The sequence below is a fragment of the Orcinus orca genome, chromosome 7, assembly GCF_937001465.1.
Source record: "Orcinus orca chromosome 7, mOrcOrc1.1, whole genome shotgun sequence".
Taxonomy (NCBI): domain Eukaryota; kingdom Metazoa; phylum Chordata; class Mammalia; order Artiodactyla; family Delphinidae; genus Orcinus; species Orcinus orca.
The window spans coordinates 89488730-89506611 of record NC_064565.1 but is presented as its reverse complement, the minus strand read 5'-3'; the positions used below and the strand labels follow the sequence as shown (position 1 = coordinate 89506611).

At 37.0% G+C, this 17882-nt stretch overlaps 1 protein-coding gene across 1 annotated transcript in view; it reads right to left on the bottom strand.

Annotated features, from left to right (window-relative positions):
- PARD3B (par-3 family cell polarity regulator beta) overlaps positions 1–17882 on the bottom strand; it is a 1037324-nt gene that overhangs the window by 907895 nt on the left and 111547 nt on the right. The window contains exon 2 of the mRNA XM_012532519.3: positions 786–887. Coding sequence (XP_012387973.1) covers positions 786–887 — 102 coding nt within the window. The remainder of the gene's footprint in view (positions 1–785; positions 888–17882) is intronic.

Here is a 17882-nt window from a genome sequence, read left to right as displayed (position 1 = left end):
CTAAGAGCCTAAGGATGCACAGCAGAAGAAACTTAGAAGCAAGGATCTTTCAGGGAAAGCTGCAGTTCAATTCTGGAGAACGCATTAGCCATTGATCAGAGAGCCCCAACACAGATGCAGTGAAAAACGATACATCTCAACAGCATAAGCCAGTGTATTGCATCTGAAGAGTTTAGTTTTACACCTTTTTCAGTTTAGCATCAGAAGATTAATGCCATTAAAACAAGGTAATTGCAATGGGATTATTCGCAAGTAAGTGGCAAAACATGTTCAAACTTTTTGAAATATTCAAGTCAGCGTATTTCACTGTAGCAATAAAAACAAAAACTACCACTCAAGATAGTTGCTTGCCAGCTACTTTAAGGAAAATCTTCACCACAGTTCTTCCCAAGACTTTGCTCTCCACTGTATACTCTCCTTTGAAACACATTCAAATCTCAGGCATTAAGTTGAATATTAACGGGCCAAGAATAAACTCCAGAGCCAACAATGACAATGAGAACTCCAACAGCTTCAGAGCCTGACACTAATTTACTGAGGCGTATCAGGAACTCTTGGGAATGAAGTATCTGCTAATTAGACCACCATGAACAGACTCCCAAACCTTGACAAAGTTTTTCCCAGCATCTGATGATGAACTGTGATTTATGGGCTGTCTAGGTAAAACTCGAACAGATGGTATCTTTTAACAATAATTGACACGAGTTTGTTAAGGATCTCAATCTCTGGAAAAACATGTGGCTCTATAGAGGAAAACAAAGAAGAACATTTTTAGAGTCATCTACCTTATCTTTGTCTTCAACGACATCTGCCAAGACATCATCTGGATCCAGGATTCCTCCATCTGTGTATTCTAAGTGATGAATCTTCACCCAGTACCCAGGATCCTGGGGTAGAATAACCAAGAAGTTTCATGACTAAAACTTTTTTTTAAAATGTAAAATACATTTTAATTTTTAAAATAGACTCCTTAAAAATATGCTCTAGCAAAAAAAAAAAAAAATATGCTCTAGCAATAATAAAAGTTTTAAACACCTAAAACAAATGTTATCTGTTTATTAGGATAAATCTGTGGCATGTTTATCCTGTTTAACTTAAGTCAGTAAATCAATGTACACATATTTTATCAGTTTTCCTGGAAGATAAATTGCAATGGAAAAATAAATTGCCCCAGCCATTTGTAAAGCATATTCAAGGAATTTTGAATAACCTTCACTTTAGGTAATCCCAAGAATAATCTGGACAAAGAAAGATCTTCTCAAGGGTACTTTCTGAAATTGGGGATGAGAAATTCAAACAGATTCCTAAAGCTGTAGGAAAAAAATCATAAGGCAGAAATCTGTGATGGTAATAACTATCACGTCGGATATACAAACGCAATGAGAGGACCAACATCCTCTTCAACTCTTTTTATCTCTGTGCTGTGCACATATTCTCAACTCTAAGATTGGCAATGACATCTGGAGCAAGAACTCCAGCATGGATTTCCAGTCCCTGAAGCACAGCAGCAACTAGAACAATGTTCACAGTCAAACAGGGGCGGAGGGTGGTGGGCATCGCTGAACTGGGGTAGTGATTTAGGAGATTTCCAAGTATTGCTTTTTAAAAATTGCTTAGGAGTGTAAAGCTTAAGGAAAGGAATTACTTTCTCAAAATTTGATATGTAGCTAGATACTCTGCTCTGATCCAGCTCAGTTACTTATATATTGCCTATTTCTGGAAAAGATATGAAAGTGATCCATTATGACAATAAGAACATGAATCAATGAATGAAGAAAAACATTAGTACAGTTTTTACCAGAATACCCAAGCTATAATCAATTTGGTTCTGTGATGCTTAGAAAGTCCCTCAAATGTGGGAAACTTTTGAGCTATGGGCACCCGGTATCCACTATAGGAATAGATACCAGTTTGCAAGAAGACATAACAGTTTTCCTGGGATAAAGCTCTAAACCTTTACTACATGAATCTTTGTAAAGGGTAAGCCCTAATATAACCCTCAGAATTCAATTGTAATTTTGGAAAAACTAATAGAAATGGTTGCTATTTAGCCTTCACTGTAGCTGTCCCCCAGTAAAAGGCAAGGACATACTATTAAATAATAATTTTTTAAATTTTATTGTATTTATTTTTTTATACAGCAGGTTCTTATTAGGTATCCATTTTATACATATTAGTGTGTATATGTCAATCCCAATCTCCCAATTCATCAATAATAATTCTTTTAAAGCAACTATTCAGAGGGCTACTGATATGCGGCTCAAGTACACAGCTTTTCAGTAATCAACTTGATAAAGTGATAGGCTTAAAACATCTGAAGGAATCCTCCTTAGGTAATCTTTCAACATTTCAAAATTAAGTTTTCTATAGAGCATCTAAAGAGCTCTAAGATTCCAAATAGAATGAAAGGAATTTATTTTGTTTCTAATACTAGGCTTATAGGTGGAAACACTAATGATTTATTAGGAAACAGCCCAATTCTATTTTGCCCACATAGAGATCACAAAGATATAAGCAGTGACTATACAACCAAGTAAGAAAAGCATCCATAGCTCTGATTCTTTAATCAAAGAGCTCTGCCAACACAAGGATAATTGTGCTATAAAAGGTAAGCTAAGTACAACAGACTAGATTCTAAATAGTGAAGATACTCTGGTAGACAAACACTGGAATATACAGAAAAGAGAGCAAAATAAAACTGCCCCCACAATCTTTGGGAATTGTTATCTTTTTTAGTCTGGCCATGCTACAAGCAATGTACTTCTCCAAATCTACGCAGGACTTCTGGCTGAAACCTATAGAATATTGCATTTTTCCTTATAAAAAATTCTTCTTACATAGTGTTCCATTTCATTAATTTCCAGAGTTGGGTTCTGATATATTATAGCTGTACAGATGAAATCTGTTGATTGTAACCATGTTTATAAAAGGTGATGTATTCTAAAGAGTGTGCTTTTTTATATTCAATCTTTTAAAATCAGACATCAAGTTGTCTGCTTTCTTCTCATACTGTTTGGAAAAGCAGATTTTATCACCTGAGACTAAGGTAAACCCCCAACGACTGCGGTATAAGGTATACCTCTCTTCCTGCCCAGAGAGATGAAAACCAAAGACTCAGATTTAAACTAGGGAAACTCAGGAAATAGCAGGGGACAGGATCTGATCAGTGGCAAAGGGGACAGCAGACAAGTTGGCAGCAAGATGGGTTGTTAAGTCACATAGCATTCCTCCCTCACACACACTTGTAGGATCTAAGACCTGGAAATCAGGCACAGGAGTTGAAACTAAGATATTTATCTCCAGTTTTGATTCAAAAGAGTACAGAACTTAAGTTTTACAAACTTATAATCAAGTGAAAAAGTAATCTGATACATTTTGGAATCGTATATTCAAATTCAATCTGAAAAAAGATTTTAAGTGAGCTACATGGTGCCGGAACATAAGACGACTCTTTACAATTTTAACTCTGTTCTACACTGGAATGTATAAAATGGCTTTATCAAAGGAAAGAGTAGGCCAATGACGAGCACGCATCTAACACTGAACAAAAACTGACAAGCTGTGTGAATGCATCTCAGAGTTAATATTTCACACATCAAGAGAGGTATATCAACACAGTATGTACCAACTGTGATTTTGTCCCCATGGCGTTTTGGCCATGGTGCTATAGATCACTTTAATGAAGTATACACAATATTAGCAGCCAACAAGCCATCATAACACCATAAATTTACCCTGACTACTTTATGCATGTAAAAATTTCAACCATTACATCACAGTCAACATTTTGCGTTTCATTTACTTGGTTTTATTACCACCATGAATAAAACTGATCAAACATGAAAAGATGTTCACATATATGTCTTCGTTCACCCAATTAATCACTTGGAAAAGTTTACTCTATTTTTCATAATAGTGACATTTAATCTACCTTTATATTGTACAAATATCTATAATATGCATAACTTTTAAATTATTTTGAAAATAAAGTATGTGTGCTATGCAATAAATCGTATTACTTACACTCCTAGATCATTTAAGTATTGAAAAATAACATAATATACATTATGTTTCCTCTACTTCTGATAGTATCTTATCCATTTTTTAAGTAATGCACAGTTAACTTAAACCCTACTGGAATTTGAAAACTAAAAATAGTCTACAAGGATGAATTGGAAAATGGGAAAAAAAAAAAAGGTATGCACTATGAAAAGAAGACAGTTACAGGGTACTTTTAATGATCAATGTAGAAATTGTTCCAAACACGTATTGATATTAACAGCAACAAATATCTTTCACTGTGGGCAGATGACATAAAATTTGACCCCATACCCTAGAAAATGTATAGTACCCAAAGTTTCAAAGAATAGTAAACTTCCATCTGCAATGCGTAGAGGAGTAGACTGGAAAGCCAGATACTACAATGTTGTGACTACCAAGCACTGAGATTATGTCAATGATCAAGAGAGGGTTTCTCAGCAAAATGCCTCTGGTACAAGAGAAAAGTAGCCTGCGTGGCAGCAAGGTCCCAAAGTGAGGAGGAGAGTGCTGTGAAGGAAAAGCCAAAAGGTGGCAAAGGGCTGTGTTTATGAGTGGGCTGTGTTTACAGTGCTCAATAATGTAACTAGGTTCTTGGTGGCTTCACGTTTTCACAAGAAATATCTTACCCACTGGAACGTAAGAATAATTATAAAATGGAAGTTAATAGAAAATTAGAATTTTCCTTGTAGAATTTAACTTCATGAACTTGGTGGGATGTATCCATAAAATGAGATTTGACCATTTTCATCATTATCTTCATCATTATAGCAGATCATTTGTTTTAGTGCCTACTACAGGCCAGGTGCAATAGGTACTGCGTGTTTTATAGGGTTAACTCGTTTATCTTCCAACAGCCTCATCAAATAGTTATCAACCCTTTCTACAGATGAGGAAAACAAGGCATGAGTAGGTGAACTGACTTACCGAAGGTCAAATGCTTCCTAGACAGCAGAGCCAAGGTGCATTTTTTAAACATAGAAAATCTTTTAGATTAAAGAACTTAACAAAAAGTACAATTACCCAAGAAGGGGATCAGATCCATTTCTATCTACTAAGTGTATGGATCCACGCAAGTCGTCATTACTCTGGGCCTCTGTTGCTTCATCATTAGTGAACCTGGAGGCTCTATGGCCCTCTGCATAGGGCACCACACGGAGGTCAAAGTGTAGAGGACACAAAGGGGCAATAATGGAAGGCCCCAAAGCCTTTGTGTTAGTGTGTCCAGTGTTTCACAAGTGAGAGAAGTTTCAGAGCATAACTGCTCATAATCATGAAATCAAAGGTTTGGGAAGCAGTGGGGAAAAAAAGAGTAGAAAGGGAGCTTGAGGTGTCAGGTTGGATAGAGAATTATGAAGTTTTTATGTGCATGCACATTTTAACTAACTACTTCTATCATAATCCTCTGGGGTTACTCTCCCTTCTACCCAAGACCAAAAGAGAACCAGATGCCCCAGAACGCACCCAGGAAACACAGCAGTCAGAGCAGGCCTGGAGACTATTGGGACAGGCAGAGAGCAGGAGTCTGTGAATAACCAACCACAGACAGTGTAGGGAAGAAGAGTTCCCAAAAATGATGCCTGAGCAAAACCTAGCAGAGCAGTACTGACACCTGAAAGGAAAGAATTAAGCCAGAAAGAGCAGTACTGACTACAGAGATTATTATGAGCTGGCCCTGACTTCAGAAAAGGCCTCCACCTTACTGAGATAGATCAAGCACAAACTTGAGAAAAGATTAGGAGGGGAATATGAGCTGATGCCACTTTAATCAAGTATGTTTCCAAAGAATCCAGGAGAACTAGAATGGGACCAAGGGTTTTTATGCTGGGCTGCAAGTAATAATACCTGGTGAATTCAACAACAGAATTATAAACTTCAATTTATATATAAAGTGAAGGTGAGTCAATCAATCTGTAAGTTCATTTCCAGTTTTAAAAATCTATGATCCTACAAACAGAAACTTGACATTGCCATGCTAACATCAGATAAAGGAGACTTTAAGAAATATTACTAAAGGTAAAGAGGGACATTTCTTAATGATATAAGGATCAATCCAACTGGAAGAAAACAATTCTAAATCTGCATGTACACAACATAACTTTAATACATATACTGTAAAAATGGACAGATATTTAAAAAATACACAAATTCACAATCACAGTGGGAGACTTTTGATAGGAAATAAAAGTCAGTAAAATATAAATCATCTGAACAGCACAATTAACAAAGTAACCTCATCTATTTATATCACATATATACAAAACACTATACCACAAAAGACTAGAAAACACATTCTTACAAGTACACATGGAATATATACCAAATTTCAGAAGTCTGGAATCATTCAGAATATGATCTCTGATCATAGTGGAATCAATTACAGAGAGAGATCTCAAAAATGCCTGGCTGTTTGGAAATTAAGAAATAAAGTTATGAATAATACATAGATAAAAAATAAATGCAGTTAGAAAATAGTTTATAACTTTAAAATAATTAAAATGAAAAATGTGGGATGCAGCTAAAGCAGTGCCCAATGGAACAGTTATAGCCTTTACTGCACATACTAACAAAACAGAAAAGCTAAAGTCAAGAAGCTAGAAAAGAACAGCAAAGACAGAAGGAAATAAAGAGCAAAATAATCAATGAGTTAATAAATATAAAACAAATATAAATCGAAGTTGGTTCTATAAGTGCCTTGATAAAATTGATAAATACCTAGCAAGACTGATAAAGAAAAAAAGAGAAAACATAAATTTCCAGTATTAAGAAGGAAAAAGATAAACAATACCATCATAGATCTCACAGTAAGACGATACTGCAAAAACTTTTAGACCTCTAAAATTGACAACTTACATAAAATAGGCAAATTCTTTGAAAAATATAACTTGCCAAAACTGACAATAAAGAGAAAATATACATGGAAAACAGTACAGAAGTTCCTTAAAAAACTAAAAATAGAGCTACTATATGATCCAGCAATCCCACTCCTGGGCATATATCCAGAAAAGATGAATACTAATTCAGAAAGATGATACATGTACCCCAATGTTCATAGCATCACTATTTACAATAGCCAAGACATGGAAGCAACCTAAGTGTCCGCTGACAGATGAATGGACAAAAGAGATGTGGTATATGTATACAATGGAATACTACTCAGCCATAAAAAAGAATGAAATATTGCCATATGCAGCAACAATGGATAACCCTAGAGATTATCATACTAAGTGAAATAAACCAGAGAAAGACAAATATATGATATCGCTTACATGTGGAATCTAAAAAATAATACAAATGAACTTATTTACAGAGTAGAAACAGACTCACAGTCATAGAAAATAAACTTATGATTACCAAAGGGGAAAGTGGGAGGGGAGAGATAAAATAGGATTATGGGATCAACAGATACACACCATTATATATAAAATAGATAAACAAGGATTTACTGTACAGCACAGGAAACTATATTCAGTATCTTGTAGTAACCTATAATGGAAAAGAATCTGAAAAACATATATATGTATAATTGAATCACATTGCTGTATACCTGAAACTAACAGAATATTGTAAATCTACTTCAAGAAAAATATATATATAAATTAAAAACAATTTAAAAAATGAATCTACTATCTTAAAATATTCCCATAAAGAAAATATCAGGCTCATATTACTTCACAGATAAAATCTTCCTAATGTTTAAGGAAGAAATAGTGTCGATAAAATACTTCTGAAAACTAGAAAGACTTTTCCCATCTCGTTTTATGAGGACAGCATAACATTGATAACCAACACCTTACAAAGACATTACAAGAAAATTATAAAAATTTGCATATGGACACATATCCAAAACTCTTAAATAAAACATTTGTAAATCAAATTCAGTGATGTTTATAAAGGATAATACATCATAACCAAGTGGGATTTATTCCAGTAATGCAAGAGTAGTTGAAAATCAAAACTCAACCAAGGTTATTCACCAAATTAATCGGGGAGAATAAGGATAAAAATTATATGATCACCACAATGAATGTAACACAAGCAGGTGAGAATATTTACCACCAATTCACAATACCTTCTTAGCAAACAAGGTGAACCTTTAACTAAACAAGGCAAGAAAAAAATTTTTCAAGGGTAACAATTATAATAGCATCAAAAATATCAAATATCTAGGAATAAGTCTAACAAAAATGTGTAAAGTGTCTTATGCTAAAACACACAATATTAGGAAAAATTAAAGAAGTGTTTCATGGATTGAAAGGCTCAGAAGTGTGAAGATTTTGATCCTGCCCAAATTGATACGGTTAGGGTTAGGATTGTGAGGATTTGGGACACTCAGAATTCTCAGACCCTAATGATATAAGTATAAATTTATACAGTTATTTTGGAAAATACTGGCAGTATCTGAACAACAGAACACTGCATAGAGCTGAACATAAACATCCACATAGCTTTGTAATTCCACTCCCAGGTATGTATCCAGAAGAAATGAGTATATAGAATTACCAAAAGACACATAGTAGAACATTCATAGCAGGATTATTCCTAATACTTAAAAATCTGGAAATAACGCCAATATTCATCACCAGTAGAATGGACAAATACCATGTCCATGCAATGGAATACTAAACATCAACACGAATAAACAAACTACAATTTTACACAACAATATGGGTGAACCTCACAACACAGCATTGATCAAAAAGAGACTAATACCAAAAGAATTACATACTGTATAATTCCATGTATAATAAGCTCAAAAACAGGCTGTACTAATTAACAGTGTTAGAAGTCAGGAGACTGGTTACCCATGAAGAGGAGAAGGGCAGTGAGTGAAAGATACACAAATATTGCTTCTGGAGCAATATTCTATTTCTTGATGTGTATGCTGGCTACACTTATTTGTACACTTTTCTGTATTTGTGTTATACTTCTAAAACTTTACATAAAAATGAAGCTGTGACAAAGCGAGAGAGAGGCATGGACATATATACACTACCAAACGTAAGGTAGATAGCTAGTGGGAAGCAGCCGCAGAGCACAGGGAGATCAGCTCGGTGCTTTGTGACCGCCTGGGGGGGGATAGGGAGGGTGGGAGGGAGGGAGATGCAAGAGGGGAGAGATATGGGAACATATGTATATGTATAACTGATCCACTTTGTTATAAAGCAGAAACTAACACACCATTGTAAAGCAATTATACCCCAATAAAGATGTTAAAAAAAAAAGAAACTTTTTACTTCAAAAACTGATTTCTTTTTTCAAACTGAAATACCCAGTGGTTCCCTTCACACACGACATCTCTACAGATAAACAAATGCAGATCACTAAAAAGCTGTTTAGAACAAGTTTCCTTAGAAGTAAAAGAACAAATCCTAAGGCAAATAAATGTAGGAGTCCCCACAGATGGGGAAGCCAGATTACCCCACCAACAGAACAGGCAACTCAGTGACCACCAGTTACTCAAAACCTCTAAGACCTACAGAGGTGGCTTAGTGGACCACGGGCTTCAATGAGCTGACAGTGTGACAAGTCAGTGAGAAATGTTACACGTGTCTCAGGCTGTGATAGAGGTACTGTGTCCAGAACAGGTAATAATCTCATCCTATGCTAACGTGGTCACCCCACATTTAAAATAGGTTTTCAAATTTTATTGAGATAATTATTAACAAGCTAGAGAGCATGCATGTGGGGTTCCGTGGAAGTAGGGCAGCCCCCTCATCAAAACACATAATTTAGGTTTGTTTAAACAAAGGGAAAAATTTCACAATTTCAAATACAGTAGGACCACAGTTTACAAGGCACTGAGCTCTTGATACTCAATAAGGCAAAAATCTCTTATGGTTAAAATTATCTTTGAAAATCTTTCAGGTTAGTCTCCAATATGATATCTTCCTATCCCTTTTCAGTCAGTCTAACACTACTTATTTTTCATCCAGGACTAGAGCATATTATCACCTTTTCAGTTAAGCACCGAAGTATCTGGATTATGTTGGAGATCATTTTCTGTGAAAATGCTTATCTTAAGTATTTAGAATCACACTCAGGCCAGAGATAGACTCACTACCATAAGCACATGTGAACTGAAACAACAGAGGTGGTAGCAGAGTCTCTCATTTCATGCTTCCTCTGGGATATGTGCTCATTGCTCATACAAGTTACATTAGCTATTGATAGATTACTCAACTTATCCCCCTTTTTCCTTGGTTGAGCTTTTACAGGCTAATCTGTGAAATTTAAATGACTGTATGAGACTCATCAAATCCAAAGGCTGTTACATACAAGAAAGATTTGACTTGTTCCGTACTGCTCCAAAAAAGTTGCATAAAGAAAAGAGACGTAGCATAAGAAAGAGCTTCTAAAAAGAGCTATCCGAGAGCAGAGTGCTAGAGGAAAGAGCTAGAGGTTATGACAGTTACTTGTAGAATGCTGTAAACCTTCTTCATTCATTCATATAAAGATGCACACACAATTGATAGTATCTGTCAAAGACAGTCTTTGGAGTTATTGTAAAAGACATCAACATCATAGCAGCAAGAAATTCTGGATTTAATTGGTTGTATCAAGTAAAGCTTGAGTTGTATGAATTTGTGTTCTGCAAATTCTTATTAAAATTCCTGGTAGAGTATGATGAAATAGTGAGCTCTCCATTCCCATAAGGAGTCAAGCAAAGGCTAGATAGCCCTATCTCAAGGATGCTGTAGGATAACGAATGGGAACTGTGTGATCCTGAAGACCCCTTCCATCTCTCAAACCAACAGCTTCTAGAAATTCAAAGGTCCTTAGGTCTTGGAATCTACACCTAGAGAAACTTCTTGAACGAAGACATTTCTGCTATATCAGAAGAATATTTTCAGTAGCTCAGCATAATTCCACAGTGATTGTGCATCTCCAAGCAGGAAGTCCATGAGCCAAACACCTTTAATATCCCAATGCATCAGTTATTTTACTATCTTGCTGTGTAACCTAAAATTTCACTGATTTATTAACAAATTTCAGAAAAAGGTCCTCCATCCCCAAAGTAAAAGAATTATTCTGGTAGAGGGAAAAAAAAAAAAAAAAAACCCTGAGAATTTTATATTGCAGTCTGGTTGGGAACTTGCAAACATGGAAGGACCAACTGTATCACACCATTTAACACGTGGAACTTGAGCATCAACAGATTTTGATATACAAAGGTCATGCCACAAGGAAGGTAGTTGGCTTGTGATACACAATTCTCAACAAATTAGTCTCAGCATCAGAGCACCACAATTCCAAGGGAAATTTTCAATTTTATCTCATAATCCAAGTTTTGATAATATTACTCATTCTTTTCAAGCAGAAAGAAAAATATTTAAGCATCAGGACATAAACTTCATTTGCTAGTTCATGTATCAACTAAATATTAATCACTCCATGTCATTTTTCATTCAGCTTTGTGAAGTAACCATAATCTCAGCAATTTTCTTTATTACAAAAGACTTTAAAGGTTCATTTTTCATCATGGGATTAACTTAAACTCATGAGGAAAAACGTTCCAGATACCTAGATTATTTTTGAACAAAAGACAAATTTTAATGATTTTCAAATCTGCTGCCTACATCATCACAGCATACTCTCTTTATAAGAATGCAGAAATTTCCTTTTCCTATGGATCTAAGAGTGAGTTAAATGCATAAAAGTATACTCCTTATGTAAATCTTCAGGATTAAATACACTGTAATCATAAAATGAAAAGTTTTATCAGGAAAATCAAATGTTAAAGTCTGAAATCAACAAAAATTACACCTTTAATTGAATTATCTATTTTGAAAGATTCCCAGTATGAAAGATTTTTAAAACATTAAACCATTATAATTTAATAACACTGAAACACAATGTTTCAAAATAATTTTAAAGAAAACAGCTGATTTTTTAAAATCCTGTTTTCCATTAATTGTTTTCAAATGAAATTTTATAGTCCAAAGACCTGGATGCCAAGGTTTTAGAAGCTTGTGTGGTCCAAAGGAATGCAGAGCCTACAGCCAAAGAATGGAAGTGGCCAGGTCTCCAAAGAGAAGGACAAATAATTTTTTTAAAGAATTTATTTCATCATAAAACCCTAAGAAGTATTCTGCTACAAAATGAATTTTTTTTAACATTTTTTATATATTTATTTTATTATTTTTTTGGCTGCATTGTGTCTTCATAGCTGCACACGGGCTTTCTCTAGTTGCAGCAAGCGGGGGCTACTCTTCATTGCGGTGCGCAGGCTTCTCATCGCGGTGGCTCCTCTTGTTGCAGAGCATGGGCTTCAGTAGTTGTAGCACGCGGGCTCAGTAATTGTTGCTAGCAGGCTCTAGAGCGCAGGCTCAGTAGTTGTGGTGCACGGGCTTAGCTGCTCCGCAGCATGTGGGATCTTCCCAGACCAGGACTCAAACCCGTGTCCCCTGCATTGGCAGGCGGATTCCTAACCACTGTGCCACCAGGGAAGCTCCAAAATGAAGTTTAATAAGAATTTGAGAATGCAAATTCGTACAACTCAAGCTTTACTTAATATAACCAATTATATCCAACCTTCCTTGCAGCTATGATGCTAGCATCTTTTATGATAACTCCAAAGAACACCTGTGTCGGATACTGCCAATTGTGTGTGCATATTTATGTATACGAATGAAGGTTTAAAGTATTCTACAAGTAACCACCATATCCTCTAGCTCTCTTCTCTAACACAAAGTTTTATGTTCCATCATTGAAGAAATTAAGACATAGAAAATTTTAATTTACATCAGAAGAGGTACTGTTGGCAGTGTTTCTAAAAATAAGTTAACTTTAAGATAAACATGAAGACCTCATCAACTTTATTCCCAACCACTGCTTGTAAAATGTGATTTCCGTATGGCAGTAATAGGAGTGGTGAAGTATTACCCGTCTCTGATTTTCAAAAGTATTTGGTTACTACTGCCCACTACTGTTAGCTTTGTTTCTCCAACAGGGTCATTCCTCCAGAATGCTACAGATGAATCACAGATGTGGCTAAGAGAGAGAACACAGGAAGCACTGACAGGAAGTAGGAAAAGCTAAGCTCAAGGATCCCCTGCTCAGAGATGACCTTCATGACAGTCAATCTAATGCTGATTCTCTGCCCTCACTGCCAGTATGACGCACGATTAGTTTATTCCACTATTTGTTAATTTTTATTGGTCTCCTCCAACTAGAACATAAGCTCCATGACACAGAAACCTCACCCATCTTCTTCACTCCCATAGCCCCAGTACCTAGGACTACTTTTGGCATCCACTATATATCTGTCATAGGAATAAAGACGAGGAGAAACAGAAGAGTAACAGAAGAGAATAAAAAGACCTCCTGGCTATTGTAAATAGAGCTGCAATGAATATTTTGGTACATGACTCTTTTCGAATTATGGTTTTCTCAGGGTATATGCCCAGTAGTGGGATTGGACATATATACACTACCAAACGTAAAACAGATAGCTAGTGGGAAGCAGCCGCATAGCACAGGGAGATCAGCTAGGTAGTTTGTGACTACCTAGAGGGGTGGGATAGGGAGGGTGGGAGGGAGGGAGACGCAAGAGGGAAGAGATATGGGAACATACGTATATGTATAACTGATTCACTTTGTTATAAAGCAGAAACTAACACACCATTGTAAAGCAATTATACTCCAATAAAGATGTTAAAGAAAAGGCCTCCTGCTGTAACAGAGAAAACCATTTCATTTATACTAAAACAAAAGGTTTAATCATGTGACCTAGATCCTTTGATAAAGCCAAGGGCAGCCTGAGAAGAGTAGAAGAGTTGTATGTCAAAGGCTATCCTTTATGCAACATCCATTAACAAATTATAGGAGAAAACCCCCATCCTTGGAAGAGTAGAGCTTATATTCACTGAAGAGAGAAGACAGTATTTAACCAACATAATAAATAAGTAAACTAAGTGGCATCTTAGAAGTGATAAGAGATATGGGAGAGAAAAACAGAGTAGCGTGAGGAGGATGGACAATCCAGAGGGCTTATGTTTTGCTTTTTTCTTTTTTTTTTTATTTTTGCAGTATGCGGGCCTCTCACTGTTGTGGCCTCTCCCGTTGCGGAGCACAGGCTCCGGACGCGCAGGCTCAGCGGCCATGGCTCACGGGTCCAGCTGCTCCGCGGCATGTGGGATCTCCCCGGACCGAGGCACGAACCCGCATCCCCTGCATCGGCAGGCGAACTCTCAACCACTGCGCCACCAGGGAAGCCCAGAGGGCTTATGTTTTGAACAGGTGGTCAGGTCATGCCTTACTGAAAGGGTGCTATCTGAGCAAAGATTTGAGGCGGCAAGCCAGGGGAAGTTTGGAGAAAGGAGTCAGGTCTCCCAACAAACGGCTGTGCCTGTGGGCAAGCCTGTTGCAGTTCTTTGTAAAAGAAGTCAAAGCTCAGAAAGGGGACCCTTACAGGAGTGGGAAAGCCAGCTCACTTGTCATGTCAAAAAAGCATGGCAGATGCCCAGCCTCCCCAGGAACTCCTCTCCCCACACCAGGGAAAATTTCACTCTAACTCTACAACGTTAGCTAAAATTCTACTTTCTCTGTCCTCATTAAACATGTATAAAACTTTTTCTTTTAAATGAAAATATTTCCAGAGAGGTGGAAGAAGGGACCTACGGATGTTCCCCTCCAACCTGCTGATGACAGAAGACATATCAGGTATGACTGTGCATGGCCACATAAAGATAATCGATCGTACACCCACCCACCCACCCCCAAATGAAACTATTCCATGGGAAATGTGTGAGGTTTAAAGTCACTAAGATTGGGTTGAAATCCAAACTCTACCACTTATGTAAAATGGAAATACCCTCAACCCTCACTGGAACGTGAGAAGTTCATTACATATTCACAGGCATGCACATACACTGGCATATCAATCAAGCTACATGTATTTTCTCTCTTAGCATCATTCGCTTAAATTCTACAAAGGCAGAGCCATCTCTAACTTACATACTACTATAATCCCAGCATCTAGCACAGATTTCTCCTTAAAACAGATATACAAAAATCAGTGCCTGTTATTCATTACTGTCCTGTGTAATTCTTCAAAGCTGAGAGTTTAGGGGGCAAAGAGACTCCCCTGGGCTTGAAAAAGAATGTCATTTGTAAAAGAAGTCAAAGCTAGCAAAAGTTCCACAAATAGAAGTTTCAAAATGCTAGGCAAGTTTTTCATACACCGAAACTCTGGACAGGAGGAAACATTCTTCCCTAGTTTTCTCTATGCTTCTGAGCAAAATGCGGTCTGTAGACCGATGTGGTCCCTGAGCTGTTTTTTCCTGCAACAAAGTTAGCACAGAAATTAAGAGTAAGCATTTAAAAAATTCTTACAGCAATTTTTTATTGCTGCAATATCCAAGCACATGATTTTGTATTTTATAAAAGTATAAATTTGCTATAGACAAACAAATGAAACTATCTGGTCCTCCCCACTACAAACAGTATATACTGGCCAACTGCCCAATGCCCAGTGCCTTAGGTAGGACTCATAATTAAGTGACACAGTTCACTGGCATTAATCAAAATGCTGACATATGAAAAGTAGGCCTCTACGGACAAGAAAAACTTCCACTTAAATATTATGTACACAAGAAAATGCAGGCCAAACTCCAAGAACAATTAGCAATTTATTAAAAACTTTTAGAAGCCAATCTGCTACTAAATTGGGATGGACTTCCTCTGTTCTCAACACCTTACCTATGCTTCACGAGAATGAGAATGTAGACAGCAACAATAAAAACTACCTAGTTATGTCTAAAATTATGGTATCATTATACCATTATTATACTATTAGGTTATAAATATAGTGGGGGGAAAAGCTCTAAGCAGAAATGCCAACTGTGTAGCAGGCAAATAACACCAAAACACAAGGGGGACTCATAATTCACCTTATTAAAAAAAGATGGCACGAATGATAGAAAAATTAAATGTGGAGGGAAATTTTTCTGAGTTATATCACAGTGTCAGTTTTATACATTTACATATATTTATATACATTCACTTAGACATACCTATTAACATAATATTACAAATGCTGAGATAACTTTGAGTCTACTTTGCCAAGAAAAAACTTCAATCCTTATTTTTTTTGAAGTTGTATAAAGAAATATTTTAATTGAAAGGAAATTACTGACACCTACCTATGGTTATAGGGATTAAGTCTAATCCCCCCCCCAATCTTCCCTGGAAATCAACTCCAAACAAGAAAATTTTAAAAACAGTACCATAAATTCTGTTTAATGAAACCAGTAGACAATCTGCAGTTCGAAGCACAATGTAAAAGATAGAAAATGGATGGATAAAGAAGCAATGACTTCTCAGGGAGAAGGAAGGTGACACCCAAGTGCTTTTAGATGGAGACAGCTGGCATGAAAACAAGCCAGTCCACTTGGGACACAGTCTGGAGCCACCAGGGTCCATGAAAGTTAGAAGAAGGCAGGGGCTGAAAATGGTGAATAAAAATTGTCTGAAAACATTTTAAACGGATGGTGAAACTCCTACGTGCCCACAACACCTGCCCTGTCAAGAGGCAAGCAATATAACCTGCGGTGCCACTGAACCCTGAGTAGGGTGCAGACTCCAAGGCATCAGGCACAGAGAAAGGGCTGAATACAAAGGGCTACAGACCGCAGACAGGGACTGAGTGATGCAGGGTACACATGCCAACCTTACTACCCCACCCAACCCCACCCACAAAGCTAGCAGCCAGCCCTACAACCTCCAGCCCGGCCACTCCTCACAGGCTATTGGAAGAAAGTGCACCACCAAAATGGGTGACCCAGGAAACAGAGGGCCCAAGAGAGCAGGGGCGGGAAGGGGATTCCCAAAAACACAGTGACAGCAATTAATAAGACAGCCATGTTGGAGCTCAGAGAACAGCCACCCCTGACTGGATCCACACAAAGGGATCCAGGAATGAAGTTAACCAGGAAAAATCCAGAGTCCCTAGAGATTATGACAACTTTAACTCTATGGAAAATGGTAACTTTATACAACTGATAGAAGGAGAAAAAAGAAAGCACGAGATTCAAAGAAAACGAAGCAAATAAAATACATTAACTGCAAGAAAACCAAAAATTTGTGTAAGACAGGAAGCAACCACTGTTATTGGCTCGAGTGAACAATATCTACATGGTCACAGTGGCCAAAACACTGCATATAGATTTAACCCAAAATTCCAACAACAATTCTGGAAGATGAAAGGGAAGAAAATGTGAAGAAGCTATGCGAAAGTTATAATTTTCAACTACCCTAATAGGATGTAAACAGATAATGTCTAAAATTGATTTATCAAGAGACAGCAGTAAATTCGTATTAAAAGCACACTGCTATCCCATGATGTATAAACTTAGAATTATGGAGATAAATACCCAAAAAGGGCAGCTAAGGGGTTTAGAGTGGCTGTTTCTTGGAAGCAGTACAGGCAGGAGGATGACAACAGGCCACTGGTTTTTGCTGATGGCCTTTTAGCACTATTTGACTCTTTAAAGCAGAAACTGGCAAACTATAGCCCTCTGGCCAAACATACCCATCACGTATTTTTGTAAATGAAAGCTCGGTGGGACATAGCCAGGCTCATCTGTATAATTACTGTGTATGCTGCTTTCATAGGGAAACAGCAGAGGTGAATAAGTGCCACTGAGATCATACGGCTTTCAAAGGCTAACATATTACTACCTGGCCCTTCACAGAAAAAAAAAAAAAAAAAGTTTGCCAACTCCCACTATAAGCCATGTGTAAGAATCAATTTGATTTTTAAAATTTAGTGGTACAGGAGGCTAGCCCAACTGTATTCTCCAGAGGCAGCTCTTTCAGACATCTGTTTTAGTCTGTTTGAA